This window comes from Myotis lucifugus, unplaced genomic scaffold (assembly GCF_000147115.1).
Source record: "Myotis lucifugus unplaced genomic scaffold, Myoluc2.0 scaffold_145, whole genome shotgun sequence".
NCBI lineage: Eukaryota > Metazoa > Chordata > Mammalia > Chiroptera > Vespertilionidae > Myotis > Myotis lucifugus.
This window is the reverse complement of record NW_005871193.1, coordinates 3104116-3120547: the sequence shown is the minus strand read 5'-3', so window position 1 is coordinate 3120547 and position 16432 is coordinate 3104116. Positions and strand designations below refer to the sequence as shown.

Genomic DNA, 16432 nt, shown 5'->3' with positions numbered 1-16432 from the left:
TCCGCAGAGGTGGGACGAGCTCCACAGTGCCTTCCGCAGAGGTGGCAGCACAGGCCTGGTGCCTCCACAGAGGCTGGATGGCGCACAACCTCGGCGTCTCAACCTCCCACAGCCCCTTCCCTGGCTGGACAGGCCCCCGTCAGCCAGAGGGTGGGGGGCGGGGCCAGCACTAAGGAGCAGCGAGCCCAGCTTATGGTTGAGCTGTGCTCCCCCAACACCCCCCGCTAAGCCCAGGAGCTGGGCTCACAGCTGGCGAGCACAGCGGCGGTGGCGGGAGCCTCTCCCACCTCCGCAGCAGGTGGGCGGTAAGGAGCGAGGGGTCCTGGACTGCAAGAGCCCTGCATTGAAAGAGGGATATCTGAGTGGCGGCTTAGGCCGACATCCCTGAGGGGTCCTGAACTGCGAGGGGGCGTAGGCCGGGCTGAGACCCCCCCACCCCAGTGCATGGATTTCGTGCACCAGGCCTCTAGTCCTATATAATAAAACCCTAATATGCAAATCGACCAAACTGCGGAACAATCAGCAGAACAACCAGTCGCTTTGACACACATTGACCACCAGGGGGCATACACTCAATGCAGGAGCTGTCCCCTGGTGGTCAGTGCGCTCCCCCAGGGGGAGTGCCGCAAAGCCAGAAGCTGGGCTCACGGCTATGCGTGCAGCGGTGTTGGTGGGAGCCTCTCCCGCCTCCGCTGCAGGTGGGTGGTAAGGAGCGAGGGGTCCTGGACTGTGAAAGTCCGGACAGCAAGAGGGATATCTGACTGCCAGCAGGTGGACATCCCTGAGGGGTCCCGGACTGTGAGAGGGCACAGGCTGGGCTGAGGGATGACCCCCCCCCCCCCCCAGTGCATGAATTTCATGCACCAGGCCTCTTGTATAGAATGAGTATTTCAGATGTACCAACAATTTAAATGCAAAAATGTGCCCTAGCCAGTTTGGCTTAGTGGATAGAGCGCTGGCCTGCAGACTGAAGGGTCCCGGGTTCGATTCCGGTCAAGGGCACATGCCTGGGTTGTGGGCTCCATTCCCAATGGAGGGCTTGCAGGAGGCAGCCAATCAATGATTCCCTCTCATCATTGATGTTTCTATCTCTCTCTCCCTCTTCCTTCCCCTCTGAAATCAATAAAAGTATATTTTTAAAAAAATGCAAAAATGCAACCAGAACACAAGGTTGAAATGTTTATGTAACTGAAGTGTGGGGTAGACCTAAAGCTTTTATAGAAAGACACAACACTCACAGCCAGCCATTAGGGAAGTGACGGATATAGCTAGCAACCTATAAATGTAAAGCTTCTGCCCATATCAATGACCACTGCAAGAGTAAAATATGGCATATATTAAAGTCATCATTAAAAGGATGGGAATAAATCTAAATACAAACCCAAATCTAAGATGGTACGTGTAAAAAGTTTTAGGAAAACATGAACAGCATGATGCTGTTTTTAGGATAAAAGAAAAATTGACAGAATATGTAGATCTACATATATAGGATATTAATGTATAGAAACAGTAATAATGGACTAGAGTAAGAGGAGATTCTTTACTCTGTAATATTTGAAATTCTAGAAATTTATATTCATATACTACTACTTATATAATTGAAAGTTCTATAAAGCAATCTATACCCAATAGTATGAAATTCTTAAAAGGTAACTGACTGGTAAAAATAACGAATGGGGGGGGGGGGTGGGAGGGAACCTAGAAAACAATGTTCATTTCAAGTAAAAGAGGCTTAAATTTATAATGAGTTCTGATAAATCAACACAAATAATTAAGAAACCTAATAGAACAAAGGACATAAATAAGTAAAGTAGACCAAAAAGCTTATCTGATAATTAAAGAAATGAAAATTAATACATGACTTCATTTTCCACCCATCATGTTATCAACTTCTTAACAGTAGAAGTAGGACAAAGAGTTTTTGAACCTGGACTACCTGGAACTGGACGCTCGGTTGGTTGAATAGGCTTGACATCTGCAAAAACAATGTTGATACCATTCATCAGCCTTATCAATACGATATTATGAATTTAATTTTTATTTTAAAAAAATATTAATTAGTCATTAAAATAAAAAATTCAGATACTTTCTGAACTTTGCAATTCTACTTCTGGGCATTTAATCTAAATATGTATTTTAAAAATACATAACAATGTAGTAGAATCTTCACTACAGCTTTGTATTTATAATGGAAATAACAGAAGTTAACTAAAAATAGTTTTTAAAAGTGATCAAAATAACCATTTGTATGTTTATTATTTTTTAAAATATGCTATTATTGATTTTTAGAGAAAGAGGAAGGGAGAGGAGAGAAAGAAACATAAATGTGAGAGAAATATTGACTGCTTGCCTCATGAACATAACACCATAGTGGATTGAGCTCGCAACATGGGCATGTGGCCTGACCAGGAATCGAACTAGCAACCCTTTCGGTGCTTGGAGGACGCTCAACTAACCCAGCCAGACCAGCCAGGGCTAAACATATGTTTCTTTTCAAAAATACCATTCAAGCAGCATTATGCTACAGTACATAATTTCTATCCTTTTCTTTTCACTCAGCACTTTTTGGATATTTTTTCATATAAGCAGAATTAGACCTACCTTATCATTATTACATGTTACTACTGATTCCTTCTTTAACTAATAACAAATTATATTTCACAGGCCCATGAAAAATTTTGATTTTTGATATTTTAAAAAATGCTATAGTTGCCCAGCCAGCATAGCTTAGTCAGCAGCGGTTCTCAACCTGTGGGTCATGACCCCTTTGACCATCGGAAAACACATATATAATTACATATTGTTTTTTGTGATTAATCACTATGCTTTAATTATGTTCAATTTGTAACAATGAAGTTGGGGGTCACCACAACATGAGGAACTGTATTAAAGGGTCGCGGCACTAGGAAGGTTGAGGACCACTGGCTTAGTGGTTGAGCGTCGACCCATGAACCAGGGAGACCATGGTTCAGGGCACATGCCTGGGTTGCAGGCTCAATCCCCAATGTGGGACCTGCAGGAGGCAGCCAATCAATGATTCTCTCTCATCACTGATGTTTCTATCTCTCTCTCCCTCCCCTTCCACTCTGAAAACAATAAAAACTATTTAAAAAATAAAAAACTCTATAGTTTATAAACTTGGCCTGGGTTGAGGGGAGGGAGACTGGAAGGAGTCAACGGGGGGAAAAAGTGGGCATATAAAAAATATATAAACTTTCAACAATAAAAAATTATATATAAACTTTCAACAGTAAAAAAATTATTAAAAAATACAAAACCCCTATAAAGTTTTCTCACAATCAATTTGCTCTTCTTTCAAATGCTAAATTGTAAAGGTGTTTTATAAACCCTTTATGAATTCTCATGGTCAACTTGTTCAAAAGAGCGTATCAACAAACAGTATCCCACAGTGCATATACCCACTAGGACATGTGCGAAAACACAGTGGGGTCAATGAGTATAAACTTCACATGCAAAAACCATCTCTTCTCACCCCACTCCCCAAACCTCACAGCGCTCAACTGAGATACTCAAGGAGGCTACCAGGGGCCAGATATACAGGGATTATAAAAAGGTGTTCTAATTACCATGTTAACATGCGTAACTTCCCTCAATTTTTAAGGTCTTAGGAAAACAGAAAATATACAAGCAAATTGAAAGCCAATGATTGAGATTTGAGTTCAACACCCTCATTAACCAACAGTAAATTAAAGCCCACAGAAATGATGTTACATGAGAAAGCAGAACCTATGGAGGGCCCTGAGTGAGGTCAGCCCAGGCTAACGGTCTTCCCACTACTGCTCCTGTCTCTTGTTTCTGCTGAAACCAAGGAGAAGCCAGAGAAAGCAGCACTGAAATCAGGATGAGAACTCCTTCCATCGCATGAAAATGATCTCTCAAGGCTGACCCATTGATGAGTACTCCATGCAACAAGTCCTCCATTTCATTTCAATAAGTAAGTTTTTTCCCTGTATTTCAGTTGCTATAAAATTTAGTTTCTATTCCCAAATGAAAATGCTGGTGAAGCCCTGGCCAGGTGGTTCAGTTGGTTACAACATGTTCCCATATACCAAAAGGTTGAGGTTCAAATTCCCAGGCAGGGCACATACCTAGGTTGTGGGTTTGATTGACAGTTGGGTTGCATATGGGAGGCAACCAATTGATGTTTCTTTCTTTTCCTCCCTCCCTCCCTCCCTCCCTCCCTTCATTCTCTCTCTCTCTCTCTCTCTCTCTCTCTCTCTCTCTCTCTCTCTCTCTCTCTCTCTCAGCAATAAGCATATCCTCAGGTGAGGATTTTTTAAAAAAAGGACCCAGTAAAGACAAAAAGAATAACTGTATGAGATGGGAGTGGAGGGTAGTAGTAATATGGGTCTTGTTCTAGAGACACCACCCGAAAATACCAGTTGAAATTTCACTATAGAAAAAGAATGAAACTGTTTGCAGTCCAGGAAATGAAACTTTGTCCTGGATCAGGTAGATACCCTGTAAAGGTATCATCAGATAGATCACTTTTAAAATGGATAAAATAGCAACGTTGATGACAGAAAACAAAAATGTTAAAAAAACAGAAGCCATGGATCTTCTTGTTCACTGACGAATTGGAGTGATGCTGTTAAGGCATGTAGCTTCCTTTAACAACTTCCTACTAGGATATGCCAGATACTGTGCTAAATGTTTTAATGGATCCCACCTAAAGGTTCCTACCATCCAGTGAGGAAGGTATTGAACAATTTTACATGTAAATAAACACATTTAAAGTTTACATAACTTGCCAAGTTAACAGAGCTGTTTCCATCTGAGGACCATGGCAAATAAGTTTAGAATCATTAAGTAAAACAAATAGGATGGCTGTAAAGATGTGCTTCCTCCTTTCATTACTAAAAATGATGAATGAGTGTAAATCACCAGATAGTTAAAGGATTATGAAAAAATATCTAGGAATTAAAATGATTTCTAAAAATCACCAGGAGTTTAAAAGGTTTTGAAAGTGTAAGTAGGGCCGAAACCGGTTTAGCTCAGTAGATAGAGCGTCGGCCTGCGGACCGAAAGGTCCCAGGTTCGATTCCGGTCAAGGGCATGTTCCGTGGTTGCGGGCACATCCCCAGTAGGAGATGTGCAGGAGGCAGCTGATCGATGTTTCTCTCTCATCGATGTTTCTAACTCTCTATCTCTCTCCCTTTCTCTCTGTAAAAAATCAATAAAAAAAAAAAAAAGAAAGAAAGAAAGTGTAAGTAGGATGTTACTAAACCTGAAGGACTCAAAATCGGAGGTGTGGTACTGGGAGGAGGGGAAGTCAACACTGGAAAAGAAAATAATTTTGACTGGATTAACCGCTTAGGAATTAAAGTCTTTTCATTCTAAACTTATTCAGATGAAAATACCCATGATTTAATTTTCTTAAAGATGGCTGCTATCCAGTACACATAAAGTCAAAGAAGAAAAATTTATAACCTGTGTGATATACATAATGTGCCAACCCTATGAAAATACACAAGTAACAAAAGTAGAATTCTTTGTGACTTCTACATGTGTCATATTAAGACATAAAACTAAAAGTGCTTCACTTCAATTACCCTGTCATTTATATTTCAAAGATATCAAATCTAAACAACAACAAAAAGGTAGAAGACACTCTGTACCTTTAACACAGCGAGGAATCTCGGGTACCCAGGCATTATTAGCCTCACAGACAATTTTGCGGCTGCCTTCAAGGGAATAACCCTGGTTGCATTCAAACTCAACTCCTGCTTTGTAGTAATATTTTTTCCCAAATCCTGACACAATAGTTCCATTAGGGAGTGATGGATATGGACATTTGACCACTGAAAAGTGAAGAAATTTCAGAATTAATGAAAAGCTATTTTAGCCTAGGAGAGAAAACCGAGTGCAAGGTCGTCATTTCCACTGTGAACAGAGAGGCCAGGAATGGAAGGCAGGATGTTCATCTCCTTTTAAAAACTTTATTCGTGCATTTTAATTCCAGGTAAATAGATTTGGCGCAATCCAACCATCTTTTCCCACCTAGAAGAGATGTCATTAGGTGTATTGGCTTTCCTACATTTCGCCCCATTAATGACAAGTTTTGAGAAAGGTGTGCCTCCCAGGGACAATTTCCTAGTAAGTTCAAACACAGCCTTTGGGTGCTCTTTGGCCCTAGGGCTCTGTTACAATTTCACGCTGACACTGAGTCCAGTGCCCTGCTCTGTACAAAGGCTCCTAGGAGAGGCTCTTGTGATGAGAAAAAGCTTCCGCTCAAATGTGAAAGCTGGAAAGCAGCTGGCTCTGCAGAGATGCAGAGAGAAGGTTCTCAGGGACTGACAACATACAAGAACTGAGATGTTCAAGACACAGAAAGGCCAAGGAGTCAGGGCAGTGTTTCCATACATTTGGATTCCAACCCAGAAACCAAAAACGACATTTTCCTTTGTAAACCAGTATGTAATCCTACAGGCCTGACATAAAGTTAAAAGTTAATACTTAGACTCTGGTATTTCCCATTGTACTCTACGTCTCAAGAACAAAAACCCTGGTCCTGACCTTCTAGATTGATTTCAGGATCCAGTAATGGGTTTGGCAGAATTTGGAAAAAAAAATAAAACACTGACTGGCAGTAAGTACAGAGAGCATCTTATGAGAATAAACTGGAAGCGTGCTCTTCCTCTTTGCATGTCGACCTGAATGTCCATCAGGTATCTTTTCCCCTCAGCCAAGAGAACGTCCTTTAGCAATTCTTGTAGTGCAGGTGGGGTGGTGACAATTCTCTTAGCTTTAGTTTATCTTAAAAAGTTTTTATTTCACCTTCAGTTTTAAAAGATTTCTCCTTAAAAGATGAAGGGATTAAGAAGTTACAAAATAGTCACGGGGATGTAAAGTACAGCATAGGGAATATAGCCAGTAATCCTATCCTATATAATAAAAGTGTAATAAGCTAAGTGTCCGACCCATAGGTCCATCATTCTGTCTACCGCTCGACCAGTCGCTAAGACGTGCACTGACCACCAGGGGGCAGACGCTCACACCTGTAGGTTAGTAATATTTTCCCTTGGCAGAGATTTCTAGGTGTCCTGTTTTATTTTTCTGTCAGCAGTTTAGTAGATGTTATTGTCTTCTAGTTACAAGTTTCTTAAGAGAAGTCAGCTGTCATTCTTACTGAGAGGGGTGGGGCGAATGTAATATGTTGGTGTTGCTTTCCCCTTCTCACTGGCTGCTTTTTGTTTGTTTTCAGAAGTTTTACCATGATTGGTTACTTCAGCGGGGGGTTCTTGGTAAAATTTCTAAATTTATTTATCCTGCTAGGGTCACTGAATTTCCTGGACTTGTGGGGTGGTTGTTATGGATCAAATGTGGATAATTATTCAAATAATCATCTATACTGTTGTTTCTCCTCTCTTTCTGAACTCCAATGACATGCATACTTGACTCCTTGCTATTCTCCATGCACATCTGACTGCTAGTTGTTCCCCAGGTTATAAGTCTTTCTAGAGATAATAAAAAATAATTCTTTCAAATCATCTGGTTGGTTTCTATTGTTCTCACTTCAAGTTCATTGATCTATTCCTTGTTGTGCTGAACTGATATTAATCACAGAAATGGTTTCTGTAAGTCAGAATTACTGGATATAACCTACATATGTTAAAATGCATCCTTATAAGTGCATAGCTGAATGAGGTTTGATCAACACAAATACTAACCATGTAATTATCACCACAGTAAAGACACAGAAAGGTTCCATTACCTCCAACATTTCCTCATGCCACTTTGTAATCAACTCTCCCTGTCCCCATCCCTCAACCACCTTCCACCAGCTAACCATTGATCTGTTTTCTATCCCTATGCTTCTTTTCCAGAATGTCATAATGGGATCACAGCCTCTGAGTACAGCTTATTTCACCTAGCATAATGCATTTGAGATTCACCTCTGTACTTGTAAGATTAGATGCGCAATCCTTTATATTACGGAGCATTATTACATTATATGGATGCACCATGGTTGTTTGGCCATTCACCAACTGAGAAAGATGGGCTGTTTCTAATGTGAGACGATTATGAGGCTGCTATAAATATTCGCATAATAGGGCTCTACGTGAACATTTACTTGGATTAATTTACTTGGATTGCTGAGTTGTACAGTGAATGCATCTTTAACTTTATAACAAATCATCAAATGCTTTCTTAAATACACACACCACTTTGCATTCTTAACTTTCAATGTATGAGAGATCTAATTACTCCATATCTTTGTAATGGTATGGTTTTTTCCCTTTTAGTTTTACCATTCTAATAGGTGTTTAGTTGTATATCATTGTGCTTTTAAATTACATTTCTGTGACTAATGCCATTGAGTAACTTTTCATGTACTTTTTTGCCACCCATACATCTTCTTTGGTGGAAAAGGTCTATTCAAACATTTTGCCCATTTTTAAAAAATTGGATGTTTTCTTACTTGTTTTCAGAGATCTATATATATGTGCTTTGCAAATATCTTCTTCAAGTCTATCGCTCATATTTATATTCGAACTAGAGGCGTGGTGCACAACATTAGAGCACTTGTGCGGGGGGTCCCTAGTCTAGCCTGTGCCCTCGAGTCCAGGACACCTCGGGGGATGTCCTACTGCTGGCTTAGGAGAATCGGGCCTAAACCTGCAATCAGACACACTCCAAGGGGTCCTAGCGCTGCTGCAGAGGCAAGAGAAGCTCTGGCCACCACCGCTGTGCTCACCAGCTGTGAGCCTGGCTTCTGGCTGAGTAGTGCTCCCGCTGCGCATTGAGCGTCTGCCCCCTGTTGGTCAGTGCGCATCATAGCAACCAGTCGTTCCGCTGTTTGGTCGATTTGCATATTAGTCTTTTGTTATATAGGACTAGAGGCCCGGTGCACAAAAATTTGTGCACTGGGGTGGGTCCCTCAGCCCAGCCCCTCGGGGGCCTATTCCCCTGGCTGCTGGCACCAGTTTTCCAATGGTGCCCGGAACGCAGGCCTTCGCTCTTCGCCGGGAGAGGCCGTCGTGGCGGGCTTCGCTCTTTGCTCGCTGCTCGGGCCCCAGGGCGGGACCGGCACAGCTGGCTTCGCTCTTCGCTTGCCACACTGGCCTTCGCTTGCTGCTCCTGCCCAGGGCCAGCGGGCTTCGCTCCATTGCTTGGCGCCTACATATGCAAATTAGCCACCATCTCTGTTGGCGGTTAATTTGCATATCACGCTGATTAGCCAATGGAAAGTGTAGCGAAGGTACAGTCAATTAGCATGTTTGTCTATTATTAGATTAGACTAGAGGCCCGGTGCACAAAAATTTGTGCACTCGCGGGGGATGGGGGGTCCCTCGGCCCAGCCTGTGCCCTCTCGCAGTCTGGGACCCCTCGGAGGATGTCCACCTTCTGGCTTAGGCCCGCTCCCTGGGGGATTGGGCCTAAGCTGGCAGTCAGACATCCCTCTGGCAGCCCGGGAGCCCTCAGGGGATATCCACTTGCCAGTGGGGAGCAGGTCTAAGCTGCAGTCGGACATCCTTAGCGCTGCTGAGGAGGCAGGAGAGGCTCCCACCACCACCGCTGTACTGACAGCCATCAGCCTGGCTTGTGGCTGAGCAGAGTTCCCCCTGTGGGAGCGCATTGACCACTAGGGGGCAGCTCCTGCGTTGAGTGTCTGCCCCCTGGTGGTCAGTGTGTGTCATAGTGACCAGTCATTCCCAGTCCTTCTGCTGTTAGGGTCAATTTGCATATTACCCTTTTATTATATAGGATAGAGGCCTGGTGCACGGATGGGGGCCAGCTAGTTTGCCCTGGAGGGTGTCTTGGATCAGGTTGGGGGTCCTTCTGGGGTGCCTGGCCAGTGTGGGTGAGGGGCTGATGACTGTTTGCAGGCTGGCCAAGTCCCCAGCGGGGACCCTCACCCCATGGGGGTGTGGCCAGCCTGGGTGAGGGGCTGAGGGCTTTTTTCAGGCTGGCCACATCCCCTTCAGGGTGGAGGTCCCTGATGGGGTGCCTGGTCAGCCTGGGTGAAGGGCAGAGGGCCGTTTTCAGGCTGGCCACACCCCCTTCAGGGTGGGGGTCCCTTCTGGGGTGCCTGGCCAGCCTGGGTGAGGGGCTGATGGCCGTTTTCAGGCTGGCCACACCCCCCAGCAACCCAAGCTCCCAGTCTCTCCTTATTTTCTTTTCTTTTTTTTTCAGTGCCTCCTTGAGCGGAGGCCAGGGTGGGCTGGAAGCAGATATCTGGGATTTATTTATCTTCTATAATTGAAACTTTGTAGCCTTGAGCGAAGCCCAGGGCTGGCCAGGGCAGGTGGGAAGCTTGGCTTCCTCCATCGCCGGGGGCAACCCAAGCCTCCTGCTTGCTCCAGTTCCAGAATAGCATATATAACTATTCTGTTTACTTGTTAGTCGAGTATTTACAAAGTATTTCCATACTATTTACAAATGAAAAAATAAATAAAAAATGTTATTACCTTTACACTCAGGAGGGTCACTACTCCATTTGTTTGGCCCAGAACAAATCAGTCTGCTCTCTCCAACAAGTGAATATTCATCTGGCCCAGTCGAAGGATTACAACGGTAAGTTACCATTTCATTATATTCAAATGTATCCTTGTGGCTATTGCTGAATATTCCATTTTCTATTTGTTTAGGTGGTTGACACAAAATCTCTTAAAAAGAGAAAAAAAGAGGACAGGAAAGGCAAAAGAAAAGATAAAAGATTAAGACAGCATTAGTAATGCCTTATGAACTGCTTCAATAAATTCATTAACATATGATTTCTATAATCTAGTTGAATATCCAATATCTATATGAAACAAAGTTTCTATGTAAAAAAAGTATGATCTTTTTCATCCATACAGTATGTAGTGCAGTTTGCCAAATGTGCAAATGGTGTGTTAATGCAACAGCCTAAATCGAGGTCTATACTGAAGCCACATATTGATGAGTTTGCAAACATGTAAAACAATGCCAATATTCTCACTTTTTTGAAAATTTTGGTTTCCCTTTAAAAATATGTTGTATATATTAATATGTATTATGCTTACTGTTCTTAATAATTATTTTTAAAACTTTTCAAGGTTAATTCCAATATAATGGAATAGCAATAGCCATATCCCACCTGAAGAAAAGCTATGTGGGGGTCTTTTTAAATTTAAAAGCATAAAGTCAAATCAAGATCAAAAGTTTGAGAACTGCTCTAAATTCTAAAGACAGAATATACTTACTTTCACACTGTGGGGGGTCAGCACTCCAATCCACATTTTTCCCATCTCCAGCAAGTTCACAACGTAGAACTGGTGTTCCAACTAAGTAATATCTAAATAAGAAGAAAAAAAGATTACTGTTGTGCTGTTTTTTTAACCAGTTAACACGATGCATACAATAATGAAGAAAAATTTTATATGGTTGTTTTTCTGCACTATAGTAGTTTGAGGGAAAGTTTCTTAAATAGCCTATCATGAAAGTACTAACTAAATCTATAATTTAATGGAAGAGAGAGTTGCTGCATTTGAGCACACACTTACCTAGAGCAAACTATCTACACATGTGCTTGTCGGTCTGGCCTCTCTGCTATCTGCAGCAGGCACATCAACATTCCCTTGTGCCCGAGTTCATGCCATTCTGCCCAGGCAGGACAATGACTGCGTAGAGAGGTCAGGCCCGAGAGCTTCCTTGCCTGCATTGGAGTCCCAGCCCCACAACTGACTTGCTCTTTGAGCTGGGCAAGTCCCTTTCTCTTTCTCAGGTTCCTCATCTATGAAAAGAGGATAATAGTATATACTGAAAGGGTGAGGGCTATGCCCTCCATCTTGCCCCGTATCCTCCATGTTGGGGTAGGAGCCATGTGCTCAGACCCCCTTCTTCCCGAAAGCCCAGGCCTCTGCTGGCCACGCCTGGGATTTCTTTAAACTAACCAATGACAGTTGAGGGATGTGCGCGCCATAAGAATTACCGCATCCTATGTAACAAGACCCAGCTTGCGCCTGGCCAATCGGCAGGGCCCACAGTCCCCTCACTCCACCCCCTATTAAAACCCTGGTTTTTCTCACGGCGGTCTCTCTCGGCCACTTGGCTTGCCGTTGTGTCGGTGAGTGTGGTGGACGGGGAGCTCAAGCTAGCTTGAAATACAGACTCTTATGCTTTTGCATCGGACTGGCTGGCTCCTGGTGTGGTCTTTTGGGGATCTTGAAATCTGGGCATAACATATACCTCGTGGGATTGCTGTGAGTAGTAGATGAATTAGCATGTGGAACGTGCTGCCTAAGTTTCAAGTCTTATGAATACTCCTCAGGCCCTGGCTAGAGTGGCTCCGTTTGTTGGAGTGACCTCCTGTACACCAAAAGGTAGTGGTTTGATTCCTGTTCAAGGCACACACCCAGGTTTTGGGCCCAATCCAGTCTGGACGTGTAGAGGAGGCAACGAATTAAGGCTTCCCTCACAATTGATCTCTCTTTCTCTCTGGCACCCGGGACCTGGGCTTCTCTAGCATCTCTGGCTTCATCCAGAAGGTCATCAGGAAGAACATCTGGTCTAATTAGCATATTACCCTTTTATTATTACAGATTAGGAGAGGAGTCGGGGATGATGGTAAGGTAGGAAGCACCAAGAATCTCTCTTCCCACCTAAACAACAATTACAATGCTAGAATGTGCATGATGTAACTATTTTGCAACTCTGGTGTCCCTGAAAGGTTTGTAGTTACTTAGGCAGGACTTGGACATGGAAATTGATTGAATATCAGTCACTTTCAGCTCTGAGCACAATGGCAGCTACCCATCCCACTCCCACAGCAGGCAGCTATGCACGTGCTCCTGGGGCAGCTTATAAACAGCCTGTAGGAACCAGGGAGTGAAAAAAGAACCCTGTCCTCACAGATACCAGGGATTTATGCACTTATTACTGACTGCTACTACTGATCACAAAAAAACACTAACTCAAAGACACCAAGTGGGGAGTCATTATTGTCACATGTCCCCCACTCTTGCAAGCCCATTTATTGCCTACTGACATGACTTCCAGATATTTAAGGATCCAGTGTCCTTTGCTCCCCTTTCAATTTTTGCTTTTTCCCCTTTCAGGAGACAGACATCAAATCTAGGACATGCACAGGTGGGGGAAATTAGGTGACTGTGCCTGCCCAGGGAAAGGCTCGGAAAGACCTGAGAAGGCCTTCAGTTTACATATCTGGCTGATCCTCAGACCCTACAACAATCAAAACACTAAAATGAGCTAAGAAAATAACAAGCCCTGGGAAGGAGAATTTGACTTCCAGAGTTACCTCATTATTAGAATTCAAGTGTCCCATTCAAGAAAAGAATCACAAGGCATACATAGAAATAGGAAAGTATGGTGCCTTCAAAGAAAAAAAAAAGATTAATAGAAATTATCACTAAAAGTAAGACCTCATTCCAGATCAAATACACAAAGACTTTAAAATAACTGTTAACCTGGATGCTCAAAGAACTAATGGAAGAAATGTTGAAAATCAAGAAAAAAAATGAATGTATTAGGACAGGAAAAGGCCTCTTTTCCCTCACGGTAACCTTGCATAAGCCATGAGAAGCATGTGGAGATTGCAGACTTCCCTATTCAAAGTTCCCCTCTATTCAAGCAGGCTTGAAAAGTAGGCTGCACCTCCCCCATTACCCCCTTTCCTGCCTTTTTAATGATTCTAGGGAAATTACACCAGAAAGTTTCTAGTTAGTAGAAGAGCTCTACTCCCTCCCTTTCAAACCCAAGCCGCCCAAGCCTTGAACCCTTTGTAACTTTCCCTGTAAGGTTTTACAAGCTTGTGAAGATGCTAATAGACACCTCTGCAGGACATCTGTGGCTAAAGGACAAACAAGCCATAGCTCCTCAGGACAGCCTCCAGGATCTGGAAAACGTCAAGGTGAAGTCCCCGATCCCCCTCCCTTCTTTATCCATTTGCCACTGCTGCCATTTACTCCCTATTAAGCTTATAGAAGAACAACCCCACACACCTTGGGCCCCTTGTGCTGCCAAAAGGCACCTGGCCCTTTCCTCCCTTGGAAAATAAAATAGATTGCCCTAACCGGTTTGGCTCAGTGGATAGAGCGTCGGCCTGCGGACTCAAGGGTCCCAGGTTCGATTCTGGTCAAGGGCATGTACCTTGGCTGCAGGCACATCCCCAGTAGGGGGCGTGCAGGAGGCAGCTGACTGATGTTTCTCGCTCATCGATGTTTCTAACTCTCTATCCCTCTCCCTTCCTCTCTGTAAGAAATCAATAAAATATTTAAAAAAAAAAAAAAAGAAAAGAAACTCCCTCTCTTCATCTATTCCTTTCTCAGTTGTGAATTCTTTCGCAGCCCATATCCCTGGCCAAACCCTAACAGAATGAATACAATGTGAATATCAATTCAGAGATGGAAAACCTAAAAAGAAACCAAAAGGCAATTTTGGAATTGAAAAGTACACTAACTTAAATGAAAAAGGCGAAGAGATCAACCAAAGGTTATCTGTTCATGCATATAAGCCTAACTAATGGACACAGGCACCAGGGGGGTGAGGGCATGAGTAGGGGGTCGGGGGGCAATGGGGGAATAAGGACACATATGTAATACCTTAATCAATAAAGAAAAAAAAATGAAAAATTCACTACAGGAATTAAAGGTAGTTTTTAGCAGACAGAAATTGATTCAGTGAACCTGAAGAAAGGCCAATGGAAAGTATTGAGTCTGAAGAACAGAAAGAAAAAAGAATGAAGACAAGTGAAGAGAGCCTATGGGACCTGTGGGAAATCGATAAGCAGATCACATATGCATTGTGGGACTCTCAGAAAGAGAAGACAGAGAGGAGGGGGCAAAGAAAATATTTGAAGAAACAATGGCTGAAAGTTTCCCAAATTTGATGGAAGACAGATAAAAACATTCAAAAATCTCAACATTCTCTAAGTAAAATGAACTCAAGAGATCCGCACTAAGAAACATAACGACTGACCTTTCAAAAGCCAGTGACAGAATTTGAAAAGCTGTGAGAAGTGAATCATCAGGTACAAGGGATTCTAAATAAGAATATCAGCAGATTTCTCATCAGAGTCTTGGAGGCCAGAGGACAGTGAACTGATAGACTCAAAGTGATTTAAAAAACAGAAAAAAGCCAACCCAAAATCCTCAATCCAGCAAAACTGTGCTGAAACATGAGGGAGATATTAAGGTTTATTCACAAATAAAAGCTGAGGGAGTTGTTACCACTAGACCTTGCCTTCAAAAAATACTAAAGGGAGTCCGGAACGGTGAAATTAAAAAAAGTAACCCAAAGGCATATGAATAAATAAGCATTTCACTGCAGGCACATACACAGGCAATTATTAAAGCCAGCATTATTGTAACAATGGTTTGTACCTATAATTTTTGTTTTCTGTGTGGTCTAAGAGAATAATCCTTCAAAGGAAGATAAATACATTACTGTGGAGGCTAGTATTACAATTATTAGTGTAGAGATTAGTATCACATTAACAACCAAAGGTGGTGGGGATAGATTTGTAAAGGTGCAGTTTTTATAATTTATTGAAATAAAGTTGGTATAAATTCAAATAGGAATACTCTAACTGTAGGATTTTAAATATAAAATCTGCATCAAATCCACAAACAAAAACCCTATAAAATTGACAATATGTAATAATAAAGAAATGTTGGCATTTCACTATAAAAATCAACTAAACAGGAAAGGGGGGTCAAAAAAGCTCTGAGGCATGTAGAAAACCAGTAGCATAATCATAGAAAACCATCCTTCTTGTCAATAATCCTTTTATATTTAAAACTAGAGGCCCGGTGAACAAAAATTTGTGCACTGGGGGGGGGGGGGGTCCCCCAGCCCAGCCTGTGCCCTCTCTCAGTCTGGGACCCCTCGGGAGATAACGACCTGCTGGCTTAGGCCTGCTCCCCTGCTCCCGGGTGGCAGAGGGCATGCCCAATCCCTAGGTGCAGCCCCTGGTCAGGCTCAGAGCAGGGCCGATTGGGGAGTTGGGGCGCCACCCCCTGTCATGCACAGAGCAGGGCGGATCGGGAGGTTGCGATGCCACCCTCAGTCACGCTCAGGGTAGGGCCAATTGGGGGGTTGGGGCACCGCCCCCTGTCACACTCAAGGCAGGGTCGATGGGGAGGTTGCGGCGCCACCCCCTGTCACACACAGAGCAGGGCCGGTCAGGGGGGTTTGGGCGCTGCCCCCTGTCACTCACAGAGCAGGGCCAATCAGGGGGTTTGGGGCGCTGCCCCCGTCACTCACAGAGCAGGGCCAATCAGGGGGTTGGGGCACTGCCCCCTGTCACTCACAGAACAGGGCCCATCAGGGGGGTTGGGGCTCCGTACCCTGTCACACACAGAGCAGGGTCGATCAGGGGGTTGGGGAGCTCCCCCCTGTCACGCACAGAGCAGGGCCCATCAGGGGGTTGAGGAGCTCCCCCCTGTCATGCACAGAGCAGGGCCCATCAGGGGGTTGAGGAGCTCCC

At 43.6% G+C, this 16432-nt stretch overlaps 1 protein-coding gene across 10 annotated transcripts in view; it reads right to left on the bottom strand.

The window, feature by feature from the left end:
- Positions 1-16432, bottom strand: part of LOC102420676 (membrane cofactor protein-like) — a 26175-nt gene that overhangs the window by 5800 nt on the left and 3943 nt on the right. For 2 of the 10 annotated variants that reach the window (XM_023758958.1, XM_023758960.1), the window contains exons 4-7: positions 11190-11281; positions 10434-10631; positions 5640-5822; positions 1928-1975 (exon numbers count right to left, since the gene is read on the bottom strand). In XM_023758958.1, coding sequence (XP_023614726.1) covers positions 1928-1975; positions 5640-5822; positions 10434-10631; positions 11190-11281 — 521 coding nt within the window. The remainder of the gene's footprint in view (positions 1-1927; positions 1976-5639; positions 5823-10433; positions 10632-11189; positions 11282-16432) is intronic. The other 8 variants (XM_023758959.1, XM_023758961.1, XM_023758962.1 and 5 more) reach the window with 5 other exon arrangements.